We start from the raw sequence: 21,106 nt of genomic DNA, 5'->3' as shown, positions 1-21,106 counted from the left end.
GTCGTTCGGGCCCATTTAAAAATTTAACAATTTATGCGGGAGACTTTCCATTTTGTTGGTCCCCCATATTTCCATATAAAAAAAATATAATTTTAAATAGGAAAGAAAATATTTCAAATATTTTCAAATACAACAAACAATGTTTAGAAAACCACAACTCGTTGTCGAATTATTTCCATCATCAAACATCATTCGCAGCCGGCGTGAGTCCAAAGAAAACATGAAATTCTTTTTAGCAGGTTTCCCACATTGTGGAATATTACCTACTGTTCTTGGCGTCTAGACAATCCCCCAACAAAAAATCCCTCATGAGCTGTTTCCGAGCATAATGAGGGAGCTAGTCAACATTGGAGGCACACGCGTCTGGAAATAGAGGGACCTCCCAGCCCACCGCAAAAAAACGTGCAAAACGGCTGATGAAATTGGCCGATCGGTCTATATCAGTCGCACCATATTTTATTAGCCATCGGCGCTAGCCGGTTATCAGCTCGTCGAAAGCCCAACAAATTGTTGACATGCCAAACCATGATTTTGCCTAGTAATAGTATACATTGACTAGTTGGAGGCCTCTTGCGATGATTTAAATTTAGAAACAAGGCGCGCGACCCGATCGTGTATTCGCCTTATCAATGCAGACGAAATTAAAGATCCCCCGTCGTCCAACCAGAGGTAGATCACCAGGGCGAAAGACGCTGATAAACTGCGCAGCATAAACTTAAAACATAAATATAGAACTGGTTTATTTTTGGGACGCGACAGTGGACAGATCGCTGCAGAGTGATCATCATGCCGTAACTGACCTAGAGCACCTGATCGGGGCGTGATCGCGAAATAAAGAAAGAAGCCAGGACCGTCTGACTGAGTATAAGTACATATTTTGACTATAAGATGCCCACTATTATACTAAATTTTGTTTACTTTTTCAAGCGTCCTCGTAAATCAACTCAATTAGTGAACTGTATCGATGGAAAAATGTTTAGTCATAATTATTTCACTTGAATCGATTTTAAAACCAGACTAAGCGATTGCGTTCTTGGAAAATTTCAGGAAAATATTATACATAATTTTAGATGGTTTTTCTTAATATTTATTAAACTTTTTAAATGACTTAGACCTTATCCAATATACCCCCAAAATTTACGTCTATGGGGTATGAGCAAAATTTCTTTTTGGCAAACACCATTTGGTGTGAAAAGTGGCTCTTCCGCTGCGGAAACGGAAAAGTCGCCAAACGTTGCACTAATAATAGTATAGGGATTGTCAACTAAGTAGTTGGTCCCCATAACACTTTTAGATCTTCGGGTTCAAAGGCAATCTGAGAGCCCAAGTTCGATTTGATTTTGTTGCGTGTTTTGCCCGCAATGCGATCGCGTAATTTTCCATTGCAACTATTGCGATCGTCGGATCGTTGATCGTCGCTCGATCGACACTCGGCGATCAGCATTAAAACAAACTTAATTATGCGATTTATTATGCAAATATATACACGCGTGCACATATATAGTAGAAAGCTTTCAGGCAAACAGCAGCCACTGAATCTGAATCTGAACCCGACCACAACTGATCACGTTTTTGCCGGCTGCCTGAGATAACCGGAGGGCGATAGTTCCATTGACATCGCCAGACATCGACGGGCCCGGCTCTTGGCAGTATCTATAATAGTCCTATTATTATCTGGTCTGATATAGTCGCGTCCGACTTTGATAAGCCCCGCCCCGATCGAGAACTCCCCAAACACCCAAACACCCTAAAAATAGTCAGACGAAACCTCTTCATTATTCCCATGTTAATCACCGAACAAACAGAAGGCTGCCAGTGCCACTCACCAACATCTGTTTGTCGGACCATCGAACAGAGTCGAGTCTAGTTGGCCTAGTCGAGTGTTTACTGTGGCTAATGTATTTGAATTTCAAGTAGCGGTACGCCAGCCATTCAATTGCGTTTTGTAATACCTGTGTGCTATTGCGGCGGTTTGATGTATGAAGTAATTAGCGGGCGACACCTTGACTAACTCGGAGGGAATTACTGAGGACTCCTGGGGGAGAAAGTTTCAGAAACATTGTATGCACTTTTCGACAAACCAATATTTATATATATAACATTGGATGGCTTTTTATATTTTTAACTAAACTCTCTTCCATAAAATACATATTTTATAACATTTTTAAACTTATCTTTGAACTCTTGTTTTTGGCAATCACGTTTCATTATCAAACTTGATTATCCTAACACAACAGGTGCTTTATATTCAATTGTTAAAAATAAAGAAAACAAAAATCAAAATAAACTGACAGGTTCCAGATTGCATTATTGTATGTGTCAAATGATAAAATATTTTTAACTTAATTCGGAGCTAATTTTTGGGATTGCTACCAGATAAGCAATTAAAGAAATTTATGCAAAATAAAAGTGGCGTGATTTGAATTTTTTTAGTCTATTTTAAATGCAAGGTTAAGCTTTCGAAAAATTAAATACTTATAATGAAGAAAATACAGTCGTGAGTACTTGTCAGAAGTACTACGTCCACTTTTAACTCTATCTATAAGTACTTTAAAATTCAAAGCTTGTCAAAATCGCAAAAAAAGGTAAACAAATAAATTCTTAAATGTAAGGACAGGCAATTATATTAAATAATTAAATGATTAATTATACAAAATAAAGAAGAAAGGTATATATTTATAACTCTACTCATATAACACCTTATTGAGAGAAAAGTTGGCAAAACTGCCACAAAAACGACCCCAAAACATCAATTCCGCCTTTCTTTCTGACCAGAAACATGACTTCCCTCGAAAGCCCCCAATTTCCCCTCAATTAAATGTTTATTCCTGGTTCCGGTTTATGCGACATTAACATAAAAGCGAGAGAGCAATAATCAACATCAGAAATATATGCTCAAACATTGCATTCAATGTTAAATGCGTGCATTGCACCGCCCAGATACAGATGCAGCTGCAGTATCTGGATATGGCAGTGTATCTGTGAGTGCTGCGCACACTTGTAGATACAGCTAGAAACGCGTAGACTAGTTTGCTATTTACATGGCCGCCTCATGACTCAGTGGCAAGCGAATTTTCTCAGACGCAATCTGTTTCGGGCTTTTCAGTTCAGTATCTAGAGAAATATTTAGCGTATCTAACAAATGCGCACTTAGAATTTTGGCACAAATTTTGATTCAATTAACCTTCCATTTGGTGGAGAGGTCACAGTCTGCACTCTTGAATAACATCTGATTTAATCATTATTTTATATTTCTTAAAGTATCTATTGGTAGGTAGTTTCCTTGTGGAAAAGGTCGTTGAACTTAATGAAAGATCTGCAGCAAAACTTTTAAGGAGAACAAACTTTGTTTATTTTCATTCCATTCCTTGGTTTTGAATTACGCGTACCATGTGGGAAAGATGGTCGATATCCATGAGAAAAGGGTTTGTTTGAAAAGCCGGTCCAAATGTTTATGTTTATTGGTAACTTGAGCTAGTTATTCCGTGAAATTCTTTTATATTTTGCGAATTGTATAGGTCTCAAGTGGGTCACCTTTTGGCTTATCAATAATTGCACATATAAAAAATAATAATGCAGTAAGTAGGAATGCAAGGTTAGCCTTTAAACAATGAAGAACTATATACCCTAAAAAGGGTTAAAAATACTAACAAATAAAAACTAACTACCTTATATTATTTGAAGTAAATAATACCAAATATTAAAATTTTACTATTCATATTTTTATTGTTTTCCCCTGGCAGTATACCATTCTGTAGAGTATTCAACACTGATTATCATTAATTCATATATATATTCGTATAATTATATAGACTCATGTTTAAATATAAATTACAACAGACTTTACTGCGAATATGATTGTAAAATAATAGCAAAAACAGAAGTAACATCAAAATAAACAACAGGAAAATGCCTCTGAAAATTTTCCACCCCAACCTGCGTGTTATATGCGCAAAAAAAAAGATCAGAAAGGTTCAATGGGTTTATCGGTTGACCTTTTACAAATTAATTTCGTTGTAAATTTTAATAGTAAGTTAAATTTTACATTATTTGACGTCAATCAAAGGGCTTTCATATCAAGGGCTTTCTAAATGAGGGATCCTTCTTAAACCACGTGGATCGACATGTGACTTAAGAATATATAGTGCTGGGTAGGACATAAACCTTGATTTACAGGGCTTGACAGGAATTTTATTTAAAACTATTGCAATAATTACAACAAAACACCGCAAGCAAATATTTCCGGCGATAATGATTGAGAACCTTATCTGATCAGCAAACGCCCACTAATCAAGTCGACTGTAAATTAATCAAAATCGCACCAAAAATAAACTTTCCACTAAGTGGATTTTCCTCTCCTTTTTTTTTGTTGAATATTTAATTTTTTAGCGCCTACACAGGCTTGGGAAAAATTTAGGTGGTTGTTGTAGTAATAGCACTTATAAAAATGAATAATTTTTAATAAAATCATAACCATTATTGTAGGTATTCAGTTTTCCAAAGAAAGCATTTGTTAGTGGAAAATTCTCTTAGAAGGTTGATGTTTTAATATTATTTTAATATATATGGTGTGGGTGTAAACTTAATTTAACGGTCTCTTTCATTTAACATATTTTTATTAATTATTTTGATCATTACCCTGCCTAATCGGTCGTTGATTAAGAACAAATTTGTTTTCTGGCGCTTTATATGTACTATATATGGGTATAGATTAAATTGTTGTTGCTAGCCAGGCGCGCGACAAACTAAAATAATTTATTTAATCAAAAATACTGCCTTCTCACTTCCTCGTATTGTTTTTGAATGCTCCATCCTTTTCGCTGTGAAGTTCAATGACTAAATTCGAAATTGTGTTGATCATAATTTTTGTTGGTTTTCCTCAAGAATCTCCCCGGCAAGGTTTAATCAGCCGGATGGCCTGTTATCAGCTCTGTATACGGTGATGGCCTAGTTTCTTCATCAATTTTGTGGAAGATGGTACAAAGGGGAGGTGCGAGGTGTGCCAAGGGCGAAGGTCAATTAATAAATATAATGAACATGAATAATGCATATTAAACTGAGCCACATACATAAGAGGAGAAAGTCCGGCTTGATGTTTGTCTTATATTTACTTACTATATAGACCATCTATTTTTGATTTTTTTGCACTGATATACTTTGACTAACTAGATCTGAAATCGATACATTTTTAATATTCATTAATTGATAAATAAAACCGTATTTAAAATTCCAATCTTTGCGATAAGGGTCTTAAAATACGTTGTTTATTTTGCTGCAGTTTAGTTTTTATCAGGCTACCTTGAGTTAACGTGAATCTGGGGTACACCTGCAGGCACCTGCTATGTGGATGCAACGCGACTGATCGATCAGACCGAGTTCCGCCTTGGGGGGTCAATAGATCATCAATTGAAGGCTTTAAATAGAAATGCGACCTGTTACCAAATCCGATCAGGTATTTTTAGATGGAACTTTGCGCTGCGCTTGGACAACGACTACTTTCCGGATTTGTTTACCAATCGGCTCAGCCCACGCCCACCTAATCACGGTTGATAGTGGCATTAGCCCTTCTATCAGGGATCATCTGTAAAATCCCACAGATTTGCAATTTCTAAGACCTAATCTGAGGACCCAAGTCTGGCTTTGGCGCCGCTGTCAAATGGGCTGGAAAAAAATCACTCACGTTGCTCGGATCTCGGATCCCCAGCGTTTATAGTATTGGGACACTATCAGTCAGTTTAACGATTTCGAATTTAGATTTCTGGGCAGGCTGTTGCGATTAGTTAACATTTGTTTTCAGCGTGTCCAGCAGCAAAGGCCCAAAGGCCCACAGCCGAGACAGATGAGATAATTAATAGCACATGGACAAACAAACAATCAGCCACACACCCATCCATCCACCCCCCGTCGCCCACGATTCCCATGTCTAGTTGGTATTACTATATTTATAGACAAGGTTTATGGGTTTGTTGTGCCCACCTCCTCCAGTGCGGGATTATAGTAGCCGGACTCGGGCTTCTCGAAGGTCCCGAATGTTGCTCCAAAAACCGACTGGATCAGCACTATTCTGATACGGGTGATTGATACGGCGAGGTGGGTCCCCCAATGGTTCAAAGGGGTGTGTTTTGGTGGGCGTTTAGTTCCCGATCGCCAGATAAGGCTAAATTGCCAAGATAGTTGTCATGATTAGCAGAAATTTGAAACAAGTAATTTTTTCGTAGGTAATCGAACGTTTATTTTAATGAAATGTTAGAATTAATCTTTTTAGATCAAAGTTGATACATTGACAGTTTATTAGATATTTAATATAAAAATTTTATAAATAAATAGGAACTTAGTTCCATAAATATATTTTCTGAAATTTAAACCTTTATCTTAATCATTGCTGAAAACTTTCTTCAAAAGAACAGTATCTTTTTTAAAATCTCCCTCTCAAGTTAAGGAAATATATTTCGATTAGCAAGTACACAAACCTTTTCGAAAATGGTTTGTGTAAATAATTTCGAAAGGCTGGCAACCAAAATAATAACTATCTTTCAGATTTTAAGAAATTAATTAAATAAAATTTTAATAGCTTGTGAATATAGGTTTTTTCTTTCTATAAAGAACATTTTTTTGAAATTTTTATAAAACAAATATTAAAAAAATAGCTAGATCAAAATAAGTTTGGTATAATTTACAAATAATTATTTGGGCACACTTTGAAATAATTTACAAAAGTAAATAAACAAATTATTCCACTTTTAGCTTAGAAAATTCCTTTACAACCCGCACAGGCTCAAAATGGTTAGTTTTTCAAATAAAATAAAACAAAAATTATTTTAGCCGCTGCTCGGCTTGCAATCTTTAAGTTTATTTAGACATTAAGTGATATTTAGGTGAGGATTTCGACTTGGCTTTGCATACATTTACGTGGAAAACAAAACATTATTTAGTAGTCCGACTCCGACGGTAAGGAGGACCTCTTGCCGCCCCAAGAATGGAACCTTTGCTTCTTGCCCAGGACCACCGAGTTGCGCTTCTCGTCCCGCTGGAGCTGCGATTTGATGCGACACCGTTCGATGACCGCATCCCGGATGATTGAGGTGAACTCCGTGTCACTGAACTGGGCCATCAGTAGCCGGAAGAAGGCCCAGATCTCGCCCCGCTGTGATGTCGGTGGTGGGGCATAGTGCCTGAAGAGCCAGCCCTCGTTATCCTCCTGACCTCCTGGTCGTGCATTGTACGCATCACACACATCCTCGAAGCTGAGAATCGCCTGCAGGATGAATCTGCGGTACTTGGAGAGCTGCAGTTCACATGTGCCTAGTTCAGTGTCCAATCCAGTGGCTGGAGCCGCCACACTAGCTCCGTAAATCTGACGCCCGAGGGCTAAGACCAGAATCCAAAGCGGCCAGGACTGCATTTTCCAAAGGACGAACTGGTGTTGGTGATGCCTGTTAATCCTCGCGGCCAACTGCGATGGCTTAGGGCGCGTAACGTGGCTTATATAGCCACTCGATCCGAGTAGGAGCACTCGCCCACCCACCAGCCAGAACTTTGAAGTCCATAAAATAATTATAAAACGTTTGTCGTTCGCATTTTCTAAGCCGTTACACACGTCGCTAAATAAATACGAGTGCGTATTAATAAGCGTGGCAGTGTGCTACTTGCCGCTTGCCGCTCGACTCTTTCCACTTAACCGCTTTTCCCTATTTTCCGCCAGACAATGGCAACAAGTGTCATAAATTTTCACTCGCTTAACTCACTTTCCCTTCCGCCGCCAAGGAGTTTTCACTTTATTAATCCTGCCCAGAGATAAACGTGACGTGCACTTGAAACTGAGACGAGCTCCCGAAACGGGGTTGCCTTATATGCGAGAGTCCTCGTCACACTGCCACCCACAACCCAACACCGCCCAAGCTAACCCCTTTTTTTGTGCTCGCCACTTGTACAAATTGCTGGCTGATTAGCAGGCAAGCGTATGAAATTAATCATATGCAAATATTGTCGACTTTTCTTTTCCTTCACGGGCACTGTTGTTGCTGTCGTGGGAGTTCCTTCTATCCTAGCTAAAGGGTATCATTAGTTTTGGAAGGAGCGTCTAAAAAATGCACACGAGAGTTTATTTGTGCCCTAAATAAAATTATCATCGAGTGGTTGTCATTTCCCGTGAAATATGGTTTAATAACCTGAAAGATTTTCACGTTTTTTTTTTCATAAAAATAATAGGGTATAAAGAAAGTAACGTAACCTTTCCCCGTTTCAAGTTTTTTCTTATTAGCTTTTTAGAAGGTTGAAGTCCCAAGTCTTTAATTTACGCAGAAACGTGATGGGTTGACTGGGTTGTGGGCGTATATTTGTCCTAGAAATGTGGCTGAGCTAACCGCGGCTATATTAAGCTATTTGTTTCCAAATAAGAAATAAAATGTAAACATATATGTTTTCAGAAATTCCGTTTCTGTGGCGAAGGCGACTGTCCCGATTGGGTGTTGGCTGAGATCATATCCACGCTTTCCAACTTGAGTATTGAAAACCTGGAGCAGCTCAGCGAACTGGTGGCTCTCAGAATATGTGGACAAGCTTTTGAAGTAAGTACATTATAACTGTCACCTTTCTTGAATACTTTTCAACATTATATTTTCGTTTTAGGAAGCAAAAATTAAAGAACTAACTGCCACTCTTACCAATGAGGGCAAAACCGCTGTAGCCTGTATACACTTTATGCTAAGCAGTGCTGCTAGATTTAGTTGCACGGAAGCAATATTCGGAGAGGAGATCCAGCAACTGGGACTGCCCAAGGACCATGCCGCTGCCATGTGTCGAGTGCTTCAGAAACATTCCTCTTCCATACGCCAAACTTTAATGGATAAAGCATTTAGCAGTGGGTTTTCAAAAATACTTTATATTACTTCATATACTTTAGGATAATTATCGAAATTTTTTTTTTAGTCAACGAACTGCAAAGCGTTCGGGATATATCCTCCCCGGACACAACGCCACCCAATTGTGCCACCTTGGAATTCAAAATCTCGCAAGAACTGGTTGATGGCTTACCGCAGGATACCACGCATGTTCTCACTTTTGATCGGGTCCAAATGAGAGCTCTGCTGGCAGAGATGAAATTGGCCCGGGATGTCATGGAGAAATACGAAAATAAAGATTCCTAAATACTCACTAACTATAAAATAAAGCTTGTTTTGTGACTAGTTTTGTAGTCTTATTAGCCCCATAGATGGATACATGATTAATTGACTTATAGAGATAATATTATTATGATTCAATCAAAAATAAATAGTGACAAAATTAATATGAACTAAAAAAGGCGATGATAAATAAAACTTAGAAACTAAGATTATAAATTTAAAATACGCTTTTAAACAATATTAAGAATACATGAAAGGCAAAAGGGTGTTTTCTCCAAAGGAATAACTTTTTCATGAACCATCCAAATAAGCTTGAAACCTTCTGATGAAAGCGTGACATATATGAAAGCTTTTATGCTAAACTTGAAGGATAGATGGCGTCAAGTCCTTACCACGACTACAAAAGTGCGAAAAATGGAGAAAGCTATGGTAGTAGCTATGGCAACAGGAAGGGCGAAAAACGGAGAAAATCGTAATTTCAGATTTTTTCCTTGGAAAAAATTCGAAAAATTTCAAAACGGTATTTAAGAAAGATTTTGAATGAGGGATTAAGCTACTCGGAGATCTCATCACAGAAATGTATATACTTTTCCGATCAGATGTAAATTGCAGGAGCTATGGCAACAGGAAGGGCACAAAATTGAGAAAATCGTAATTGCCCATTTTTTAAGGGGTACCCCTGGAAAAATTTCGAAAAATTTCAAAACGGTATTTAAGAAATGTTTTGAATGAGGGATTAAGCTTCTCGGAGCTCTCAACACAGAAATGTATATATTTTTTCGATCCGATGTAAATTGTAGCAGCTATGGCAAGAGGAAGGGCGAAATATGGAGAAAATCGTAATTTCAGATTTTTTAAGGGATACCCCAGGAAAAAATTCGAAAAATTTCAAAACGGTATTTAAGAAAGGTTTTGAATGAGGGTTTAAGCTACTCGGAGCTCTCATCACAGAGATGTATATATTTTTCCGATCCCATATATCGCGATCGAAATGTATTTAATTCTTGACAACCCCAAAAAAATAATTTCCACCTCCCCATGAATGTCAACAAAAGTCACCCACAAAGTCGAACCCTTTTCAACCGATATTTAACCCAAAAATGCACCACTCATATCCTGGAAAATTTCGCGTGAACTGTGTCTAATTTAATCAACTGCCCTTGCGGAGTTTTAGTACCCATGCAGCCTGATTATTAATTATAGCATAACGTGCGGCGTAAATAAAGTGAAATTTGTTAATAAAAGACCCAGAAAAGTAACCCTTTTGGGTGGAACGGTGGTTCACCTTGCCCGTGCCTTCCACATTTGCTTATCATGCGATTTGGCCACGGCAATTACCGTCGCATCCTTTGGCCATCCTGCTTCCTTCGGTGTATAGGGCAGGTTATTAAAATTATCTGCAATGCTCAATTCAGGGTAGGAGGGAAGAGGAAATAAAAAAAATAAAAAAAAAATTTCAATTAAAAGTATACAAAAAAAATTATAAGAATAAATTAATTTCACTCTCTCTGGCTCTGCTTCTCTTTGGAAGATTTTCTAATTATGAGCTTGGGCTGCAGCAGCTGCCGAGGTTAAAAGTTGGCTGCCTTCCTTCATTTTTTTATAGCAAATTTTGTTGTATTATTTTTTCAATTAAACTTGACCATGTCAAAAGTGAAAAAAGACGAAGAGAAGTCCGCGACATTTTTTGATTACTGCGATTCGTTTTTTTCGTTATTTATACCATTTTTTCATTTTATTTTTCTGGATTTTTTTCTGCTTCAGGCCACATGTTGCTGACACTTGCAGCAGTCGCCTCGGAGCACTTGCCCCACTCTCCTCCCTCCAGTTTCGGCTCCACTTGGAACTTTGATTTATGATCCCCCACGAAGGAAATCTGCACTTCCTGCCCCCCGGCATTGTCACCTGTTCCTTAATTAAATTTCTTCTCAAGGTCTCAATGAAGTGCAGCATTGATTTTCCTCCTCCGCCGCCACTCTCGTCCAGTGCCAGCTTTTCCAGTCCCCAGCATTGTGCAAATATCATATCGAAAGGTAAATAAATGTTCCACGTAGCTCTCTGTTCCAATTACCCCGGCAACTATTTGCCCAGCATTTAGTCGATAAGTCCTCGTACCCCCATGGCTTTTTCTGGTACGAGCTTTACGCAAAATGATATCTAAACATTTGTCTGTATGGGTGGCCGGGTATGGCGCAAAATTCGTGTAAACAAGGCGGCAATGTCAACAAAAATCGTTCACATAATATGAGTGGGAGGTGAGGTAATTTGAGGTGACGGGGGACAATGTGGTGTGGTTCTAACTTGTCTGTCAAAAAGGCTGAGAGTGGGTGGGAAGAGGAGTTCTTAAGGTTATAAAATTTCAGTCTTATACAAGGCCGGGGTTCTATGTTTTATAACAAAAATTCTTTATAGATCTTTAGTTTTAATAATGAAATTTCGCTCCTTGAAATCTAGCTCCCTAAAGATATTCCTTAGATCGCCCCTCTCTGGAACCCCCATTTCCTCCTTGTGGGACGACACAATCCCCATTCCCCACCCGATTTCGTCTGACAACGCCCAAACATGTGTACCATCGTGTCAGACCCCTGGCACACCCACAGCCACATCCTCCTAGGCCGTCCCATTCCGGACCAGATTCGTGCCCATTGCCGAGCAGTGCTGTCACATTACGCGCCTGTTACCATATCTTTACAACTGTATCTGCAGATCGTCCTCCACGCACTTGTATGACAAAGCACAAAACTTAAAAACCTTATGCATGTGATTTGAGGGTCGATGAGGCAGGGGGGTGGGGTCTAGAGCGGGGTGGGGTGTTTTGGGCGGAGGACACAAGTGTCAGCCTTTTGTCTACGGTTTTGGTGGTTGCGACCGGATATCCTTCTTGTTGCTGCTCGTTTGCTGCTTCCGTTCCGGTTTTTAGTTCGCCGATGATGCGATGGCCCACCCCGGCGATGATTTTTGGGGTGGTGTTTCGCCCACCCCATGGGTGTCCTTCGCTTTATCGAGGGGGAAATGGTAACTTTTTGACTTTTTCAATTTGACTTTTCCGCTTCGGTTTTGTGGATCTTCCCTTCCGGGTTACCCTAGGCGTAATAATGAAATAAACGTTCCGCTAAATGCGAAAGTATTTTGCACCAAAGAAGCTAGGGGAGTGCCAACCAGGGGATGGAGAGTGAGTGCATCACTTTCAATTAATTAGATGGATTTTGGTTTAAGAGAACTGTCTTAATGGTAACTATAGGGGGTAATAGAGATTACAAATATTAGTTGTGGTTAATTGAGAGGTTTATCAAAGAAGGCAATAGTTTTAGTATTATTAAAATACTAATATTCATTCATCCCAAAAAGAACATAACAAATCAATCAAAAATCAACAAATCGCTTAACTCAGATTTACAATTCAAAAGTTTTTCAAATACTTTTCAAGGATTTTGCCCACCCAATCGAGTATTCATATGAACTGAAGATTTTCCTGCCACATCCCCCCAACTGGTCACACCTGAGAGCCAAGTCTAGAGGGTGCTATAAGCCCCCTGGTCTGGCTCTGAGCGAGATTGACTGCTCCACATTAATCAACGCATAAGTTTAACGCATTATTATTTATGTTTGTTCCACCCGCGCAGATCCGGCGTTTGTTTCATTTTCAAAATAGAAATTGTTTTACAAATGTCACGCTTTCCAAGGACCTCCACTCACTCCTATTTGCAACAACCTCTGCAATCCTGAACAAAATAAATGGCGCTAAAATGATTCAATTACCCAAAATGGAAAAGCGAGAAAAAAATAATTTTTTTTGCTTTTGGGGAACAGGTGGCCAGGGCAAGGCGACAAATTCTTGGGCTAAAATTTTTAGACGTGTTTATTGGCGGAGTGCAGGAGCAAGGGAGTGGCACACACCTGTGAAATGCGGGGGTGTGGCTGGAAAACGTAATAAGCGAAAATAAGATTTTAATTGCCTACATTTATGGTTCTCGTTGAATGCCAATTTAATGTCCCAACTCCAGAGGGGTCTTACATACCATTTAAAGAATTTTTATCTCTTTAAATGAAACATTATTAAATCTTAAATGTCTAGCAAAAGGATGTTCTAGATACCTTATGGATTCATTAGTTTGTCTATTTGATTTCCTCTGGAAATCAGTGATATGTTTGATTTCTCGAATCGATTGCCTGTTTGCCCCGTTTCCTGTCGTCTTTGTGTCGGTGTGTATTATCTGTGCCATTTCGCTTTGGTTGCATCCACTGGCAGGCGAGGCTAATGCGCAATTTCCACTTACCCATCCCCAAATGGTTTACGCTTCGTTGAATCCCGGGGAGAAGATGCCATGGGGTTATCCTGGGCCGTTGCCTCTTTTTTCTTGGTTTAGTGCACTTAATTTAATGTTGTGCTGTTGTCAACGCAAGTAAATCAAAGCTGCGACTTTATTTATGATTTCATTTATGTGTTCTACCATTAACCTAAGTGGTCTTCAATTGGGTGGGGTTGGTATCTTTTAAAGCCAAGAAAATATGAAACCAGAAAAGGGTTAAACGTACCATTTAAACATTATGCCAGCATTTTATTAAAGACTATTTAGCAACCATTGATTATTTTTTCATTGTCAAAATTGTCCAACGTTAGCAAATCCGGCGAGGCTTTCTACTTTAATTCATATGTCTATTGTAAGTGACAATTTTCTCAAAATATCAACAACAAAAATGTCTTTACTTGTCCTTAAAAATGTCCTTAGGTCATACGGAATCAAAGTAGACAGCTTCTTCGGAACCCATTGTCCTTTGTGTAAGAATTTCTGTAAGGCCAAATTAAAGCATATTCTAGTCTATTTGGACGATGTGCATGAGAGGAACCTGTCGCAAACCTCGTTGCCCACCCAGATTTTGTTGCAGATCCTCCTGCGGAATCTGCTGTGGCGGACCATGCTCATATATATGCTCGAGTGGCTGCTTTGGATGCTGTACACCCTGCTGTGGGTTACTCCCCGAAACTTGCTGTGGCCCCTGGTGTGAGTCCTGCCTGGATCCGTCCTGGTTCTCCTGGCTGGCCCCGAAAATCGGTCGAGCCTGCTGCTGTGCCTGCGCCAGGGGTCCGCGTTCGTGCTGTCCAAAGTGCTGCTGAGGTCTCCAAACTGGATACGGTGGTACCTTAGATTTAGGCTAACATCAAATAAAGAATGGTTTTTATAAAGATCTTGTCAGTATAGTTTCTTTTTCAAATAAAACCCAATAGTACACAAGTATGTATTTTGTGAATATAAGTATAGTGTAAAACTTGATTCTCGCTTTTAAATTAAAACATCAAAGTACGACTTCATTTTCTACTCAATAAAAACCATGAAAAATTCGAGAGTTCTGAAAATATAATTGGATTCCCAACAAGAGAAAATGAAATTTTGATACCACAATCGGGTCGCCATATTGTAAAACTATAAAAACAATGTACGTAAGAACATCAGTATAATTCGTGCAAATCGCGAATCGTAAAAATTGTGCAAAAATCTCCTTAACGTCGGCGAAAGAACCGCAACAAATTGGGCCAGAAGGGCGAATTAGCCAGGCCCGGCATAAAGTCGCGCCATTGCAGAGGATTTGGGCCAATAAAAAATTATAGATTTCCATCTTTGCATATTTAACTTTTATCGCGTGGCCGTTTCACTTCGCTCATGTGTTGTTTTAGGCCCAATTCAGGTTGAGGTTTGTGTTGAGGTTGCCGTCTGTTGCGGATTTCTTTTGCGGTTTTTATGCTGCCGCAACCTGAACGGGGCATAAAACAAATGTCATACTCAGGGGCGTAGTCATGTGTGCTTATTCGCTGTCCCCACAAGGATGTTTCGTATTTTTGCATAATCGTCAATTTTTGATTTTAAAATTTCGCCAAGAGGGTAGGCCGAAGAGATGGGGATGCTGATGCTGTTCTTCGGTCAACAATAAAAATTCATTTTTATAATCTTTACATGTGTTGCACCAACAATAGCCTAGGTATAAATATTTATTACTATTTTACGATTGATTTTAGTTCGAGCTTCCTTTACCTTTTTGGGTTGGCCGACCTTTGGGCTTATTGGCAAATAATGTCATTGAATATCTCCCCCAAGGAATCACATTTGATTTGATTTTAAAAATTTTAAGGAAGGAGAATAAAATGTTTCAATTTTAAAAATTGTATTGAGATAATGGATATTAATTCCATTAAAAAGTACACTTTATAATGTACATCCATTTCATTAATATTATTTATTAAACCATTTGTTTCTTTCCCCAGAAACATTTCATAATAAATGACTGGCAATCGTGTCAGTGCCTATTACATAATCCGTAAATTATCATAAACAAATTAAAAAAGTTCGTGATGTGTCATTTGATGGAGAAGGGGCGCAAAAACTTAGCTTAACCCCAAAAGACAGTAGTCGAGTTTAAGAGCAGCTCGAAAGTAATAAGCAAAGCCCAGCGGGCGGTCCAGGATCCGAGCCCATTGGAGATGATGATGATGACTCCGGGGAAAGGACGGGCACCAAACGGATAACCAATTGGAGCCGTATTTCAGCCCGGTCCGTGGCAGGTTGAGTGGTTGCGCGTTGAAACGTAAACCCAAAAGCACCCACTGGGCCAATGCAACCCACTGGGACCGGGATTTTAAATATAATTTGTTTGCCCGCCACCGTTCACTGTTCCCCCATTTAACCGCCACACCTCTCGCTTTTGCCCACAAAAGGGGTTGGTGCCTCAAGTGAATCACAGCAGGCCTTCCCGGGTTGGCAGTCTCAGGGGGGGTCGTGCGAAAACAATCAGTCAAAATTGTTGCCAACTTGACTTACTGAAGGTCTCGTATAATTTTCATAATTTGATTACATTATGAAATGAAAACAAAGTGAAAGAAAAATGTGGAAAGCACAACGACTATTAAATGCTTTATTGAAATAAATATTAGTTTGTTATTTATTAAGTATGCATATGTTTTTAATATTTTTATATAGTAATACTATTTATTTAACTATATGGGTTATCTTCAAGGCTTTGCCCTTAAAACCATGCTATACTTTTTGTACACATGTAAAATTGAAATTCTTGGTTTAATTTAAATAAATTTTAATATTAGATAAATATCTTAACACTATTAGAGGGTATTGGAAGTCTTCTATAACTCTTGACCATTTTCGGCTGTGGCCTGCAAGCGAATTGGTGACACGTGACCGGATCACGTGTCCACACCGACCAGGCGGCGTGTCAACTCTCTTGTAATCACGGCAAACATGTGGCCTTGGGACTGTCCGCCGACATCGGCTTTCGGCTTTTGGATATCCGATATCAGATATGATGTACAATGAAATTGCCATTAAGCGTTTAATAGTTGCCATCCGGGGGGGTGGTGGAAGCAGGGGCGGTACCGAGGGGGCGGTGTTTTTGCGGTTTGCCGCGTGCCGTCGCCTCATCATTCATGTGAGTGGGCTAAGGTTCTTTTCCTTTCCGCCACTCGTTTAATGCTCATGTAAATTATGCGCCAAAAAATTACAAAATCTAAGCGATGAGATAACAATTTTAAAGAATTTACAATCGTGGGATTTTGTTTTGACTGCCAGAGGGCCATTAGGGAAAGTTTTAGGGCTCAGTTCTGGGGGTTGATATGGGCTGTTGGGATATGTTTTCCATCTTAAGGTCTTAACTAAACACGTGTCGAGATTTTTTATGTTTGCCAACAACATCGATGTGTTTTTTGAGGCTTTATTTTAAAATCATCAGTGTGGGGGATTATTAACTGAAAACAGAATGGACCAACTATACTTTAGCTTGAAGAAACAGCTTTCCTTTCAGACTTAGCGACTTGGCCAAAATGTTGCCATTTCGCGACTGCAATCAATCTCAGTCTAGCTGCAATATTGCGAAGATTAATTAATTTGTATTAACATACACACACACACTGTCCAACATCCAACCGGGGAGCAATAACTGATGGCGGACTATAATTAATCAAATGAATTACATGAGCGAGGCCCTCACGGAGCAATAATCATATGCGTAACAACAACATGGAAATCAAATCAGAGGCCCGGAAATGCGTTTGCATGTCAATTACAGCTGCCGCCATCCAGGACCTCTGACCCCCCTTCTACCCCCACACAATTTAGCTAATATTCAAAGTCAATCGGGCAGGCTCATGAACTTGATGAGCAAATTGTTCGGGTCGGTAGATTCCCCCAATTATTCATGCCCGACGATTGTATGCAAATCGAATTGCCAAACTCATAATTGAAGGGGGAAGGAGTGTTCGGATAGCTCCCGAATTTCCACCAATTTCATGCTAAACATGTTGCCGTTTGCTTTTAATAGATGATAAGCCTAAACGAAGAAATTGAATTTGCAACGAATTGAATTTTGAATGGGTTCAAAGACATCTCTTTTTTATTTTGAATTTCTAAAACTGTGTTGGGTGGGAGATTTATGCACACGCAGCTGTGTGTTGTAATTTTTAGCATTCAGATTCATTTCTAGTTTCATTTTTTTCTCGAATGCTTTTTTTTTCAGTTACCAGTTTTGGTTCTGTTGCCCTCGCGGGATTTATTGGTCGCGATTTTTTCTTTTATTTCTATCTTTGGCAGTGGACGAGAGTGGCGCGCATTGAAAACGAATCACGTGAAATCTAAATAGCATCATAAATCAGAAAATGGCGGCAGGTTGAATTCGACTCGCCTCGAGTCAGTTTTTGGTATTCCTGAATTTTTTTTGTATAGTTCTAACGGGGGTCTTCTATAGCTGCCTGGCTGGCTGGCCAGACAATGATATATGTTGGCCCGAAATGGCGAAACGCGTCGCTATAGCGCCACTCGCATGTGTATGAAAATTGCCAAAAAGCGGAAAAGCACAAAAAGTGGAATCCTGTATCCCGATAGACGGCGTTTGATTGCGTTGCCACTGAACCACTCAACTCGGGGCACCACTTTTCCATTTCCCATTTTCCCTCAGCAGTGGGGGAAGGAGACAGAGGCACCACCACCGTGGGTCATTTGCCCAGCCTGTGGAAAATGTAAATTTCCTTTGGCTCGCTAGCCCATAAATAAATGTTTGAGAGGCAAGTGGATTGGTTGGATTTCTAGCGGATAGTTTTGTCCTTGGAGACCGTACTTCCATGGCCATACCTTATACGCCTCTTTTTGTTTATTTATTGACGCCGCTGGGCTTGCCAAATTCCTGTGTAACTTATGAGAGCCGCCCGCCGTCTTTTCTCCATTCTTGCCCCAAACCAATTGATTTATGACATATGCGCTGATTGCCAAAGGAATATTGAGATCGTGGAGTGTGTCATAAAATTTGTATAAAAATTAAGACATTTTATTTGATTTTGGGAACATACAGTGGGAGTTTATGAAATGTATTAAATGGTAAACCTCTATCCAGAAAGGCTTAGCTTTGATATGATCTTTAGGACAACAACTAGTATTCTTATTAACACCAACCCCCAATTATAGGAATCATGATTTACAACCAGCAACTGCTGCCAAATTTCGGTAGTCCAATAAAACTAAATTGTTTTATTAATATATAGAGCAGTATTACGAGGCTATTACTTAGTCACACTCTCCCAAAATATCCCAAATCCAGCTTCATGGACACATTAATTATGCAACTTTTGAGTAGCAATGGCAGAGAGTGGTCACATGTGGCTGGAAATCTTGATATGGTCGTGGTTCCTAATTAAACGATAAACACAAGTTGACCCCAAGAGCCCAGAACCGTTGGCAATGTTATTAATCCATAAATCTGAATATTAATTCTTTTCGTAAATGGCCCCGTTTGGAGGATGGGCGGTTATGGGGTCGAATGGATTATGAAGTGAAACCATTTATAAGGCTTTTCAGCCAGTCTTCGTTTATTGTTCATAATTAGAATTAGAAATTTTGTGTGTGCGTTGCAATTTTCCGGTTTGTTCCCGTTTTCGGCCACCGCCAGCACATGTGTGTAATCAGAAAATTAAACATTGCCATCCGGCATAATGGTTAATATCGAGCCGTATTTGACTTTGACTTTGACTGGCCATATTTCCGCCTTATGTGAGGGCCATTAAAACGGCTTATGGCAAGACCCAAAAATTAATTGCAAAAGTAGGAGCTCAAAACTGGCTCCTTTGGCAAAATACATTTTAAAAATGTTGTAAATACGGCCATATTTTTCTTCCATTATCATGAACTGTAGCTCAACTTTTGCATTTATTTATGTATTTACCTTTTTGGCCAACTAAACACCCGAAAAGTTTCCTTTAGCCTGACCACAAGAAAACAAACAACTCAACCCTATTTTACACTTTGCAGTTCTTCTCATGAACTCCTTGGCCCTAGCACTAATTGCAATTAGAAACTGATTTAGTTAATTTGTTTACATTGCGGTTACGTTTTCTTTTCCCTTGCAAATACTAACTGAGAAATGGACGCATTTTGGCCAAGTTAAAATTTATGGTTGCGGTTAGTTTTGGCATATTTTTTGGCTAACGAAAACTTTAGACATTTGCGGTCTGGTTTTGTTTGATTTTTGCCAAAGATTCTCACTTGGCAAGCGTAAAAATAATATTAGATTTATTGCTCGAGTAAAAGGATAATTAAGGACAACGATTGCTTCATTAGCTAATTGATTTTTCTCTGAAATTGGGACTAGATCGGGTTTCAAATAACTATTATTTAGATTAGTTCTTTCGATTAATCACCATCTTGTGGAACACTTTTCAGGCCAATGTACTTGATTTACAACCAATGGCGTGTTTGTTACACTTCACTACTAAATTACGCAGTTCTGGCACACAGATCTAAGTAGGATCATATATCAGGACCCGGCTCAAAGTGACGGACCCGTGCATTACCACAAAGTTGCCGTGGCCAAAACCGGCGAGTTGACAAGCTTTTAGTGTCAGCTGGGGGAAATCTTCTTTGTTGCTAGCCCTCGGTCTATGTAAGAAACAGTAAAGATTGGCTTAGAGGATTTTTTTTTTAAATAAAATAAATTAATTAGGTCTAGTTTGGTTTTCCTAGTTTAGAAATTGAAGGCTTCTCGTTTATATTTTTAATTACGAAACCTTATAAGAATTTCTAAAAGTTTGCCATGTATACCAATATGACCTTTTATTACCCAAAACTCTATATTTATAGTTTTCCCTTTTGTGCGAGTTTTTACTGTATGTCCTGTGGAGCAAGCCAAGTGATAATTGAATTAGAATATGGCGTCGCACACACGGACACAGACAAACAAAGCTATAACTTGAATGGAACAAAAAATTTCAACACATGTGCGATGTCATTTAGGGGTTGGGGGGTTGAAGTTTTTTGGGGTGCGGGTCTAAAGCTTTTGGTTTGGCCGGGAGTTGAGTTAGCTCCTCCTGAAGAAATATTATGCTTTTAACAATTTTAGCATTTTCTCCATTTACATACATCTTAATTATTTCTCAAGATGGTTTTGTCTCTGTGTGCGTACGTGTGGATTACCCATTACACATACACCCATACATATGTGTGTCTGTCCCCTTAAGAGGGTTGTAAAATATAACTGGTAGAATCGTTGTCGTCATTTTTACATTTGCATTTCCAGCTAATTTGGTTAAATGTTTTTAGGTGCTCCTTTACTTTACTTTGGCTACTGTAATAATAATAACTTGCTCTGTCTCTTGGCTGAAGCATATTTTTATGATTTTCGTTTTGTAGATTACGACGAAAGAGAGGGGATTTCGCTAATTACTTTCACCCCTCACATATGTACGAAATCCAAGTGGTGGGGGCATGGTTGGGGATTTAATTAGAGCTTACACATTAGCGTTGAGTCTTCATTTTCATTTCCGTTTCCATGTTCCATGGAGCAGCCAATATTAATTACAATTTAAATGCAAATGCCAATGGGGCGCCATGTTGTCGCAAGTTTCATCGAATCGATTTGAGTGTGGCCGCGATAATGAGACGCACTTTCCCCTGGCTATTAGCTATTGCATATTATAAATGTATCGAGGATCGTTCTGG

General features: G+C 39.1%; 3 protein-coding genes across 4 annotated transcripts in view; 2 read left to right on the top strand and 1 right to left on the bottom strand.

Moving 5' to 3' along the window:
- Positions 1-9,169, top strand: part of LOC108133850 (COMM domain-containing protein 4) — a 203,038-nt gene extending 193,869 nt beyond the window's left edge. The window contains exons 1-4 of one of the 2 annotated variants that reach the window (XM_017253932.3): positions 6,691-6,783; positions 8,427-8,567; positions 8,629-8,860; positions 8,929-9,169. In XM_017253932.3, coding sequence (XP_017109421.2) covers positions 6,781-6,783; positions 8,427-8,567; positions 8,629-8,860; positions 8,929-9,146 — 594 coding nt within the window. In that variant the 5' untranslated portion in view covers positions 6,691-6,780 and the 3' untranslated portion in view covers positions 9,147-9,169. Of the gene's footprint in view, positions 1-6,690; positions 6,784-8,426; positions 8,568-8,628; positions 8,861-8,928 lie in introns of those variants that run through there. The other variant, XM_070280026.1, reaches the window with a different exon arrangement.
- Lk (Leucokinin) lies at positions 6,806-7,623 on the bottom strand. Its single transcript, XM_017253933.3, has one exon. It carries the CDS (start codon positions 7,400-7,402, stop codon positions 6,929-6,931), a length of 474 nt encoding a protein of 157 aa, XP_017109422.2. The 5' UTR covers positions 7,403-7,623; the 3' UTR covers positions 6,806-6,928.
- Positions 9,170-13,647: 4,478 nt separating the features above from the next.
- Positions 13,648-14,310, top strand: LOC108133948 (small cysteine and glycine repeat-containing protein 4). The gene is made up of 2 exons (XM_017254067.3): positions 13,648-13,784; positions 13,853-14,310. Exon 2 carries the CDS (start codon positions 13,954-13,956, stop codon positions 14,236-14,238), a length of 285 nt encoding a protein of 94 aa, XP_017109556.2. The 5' UTR covers positions 13,648-13,784; positions 13,853-13,953; the 3' UTR covers positions 14,239-14,310.
- The last annotated feature ends 6,796 nt before the right edge of the window (positions 14,311-21,106 follow it).

Source organism: Drosophila bipectinata, chromosome 3L (genome assembly GCF_030179905.1).
Source record: "Drosophila bipectinata strain 14024-0381.07 chromosome 3L, DbipHiC1v2, whole genome shotgun sequence".
In the NCBI taxonomy this organism is placed as follows: domain Eukaryota; kingdom Metazoa; phylum Arthropoda; class Insecta; order Diptera; family Drosophilidae; genus Drosophila; species Drosophila bipectinata.
The sequence above is the reverse complement of the archived record's forward strand: the minus strand, read 5'-3'. Positions and strand labels throughout refer to the sequence as shown.

Excerpts from the sequence above, each read along its gene's own strand:
- Lk (XM_017253933.3), bottom strand. The coding sequence starts at position 7,402 with ATGCAGTCCTGGCCGCTTTGGATTCTGGTCTTAGCCCTCGGGCGTCAG.
- LOC108133948 (XM_017254067.3), top strand. The coding sequence starts at position 13,954 with ATGTGCATGAGAGGAACCTGTCGCAAACCTCGTTGCCCACCCAGATTT.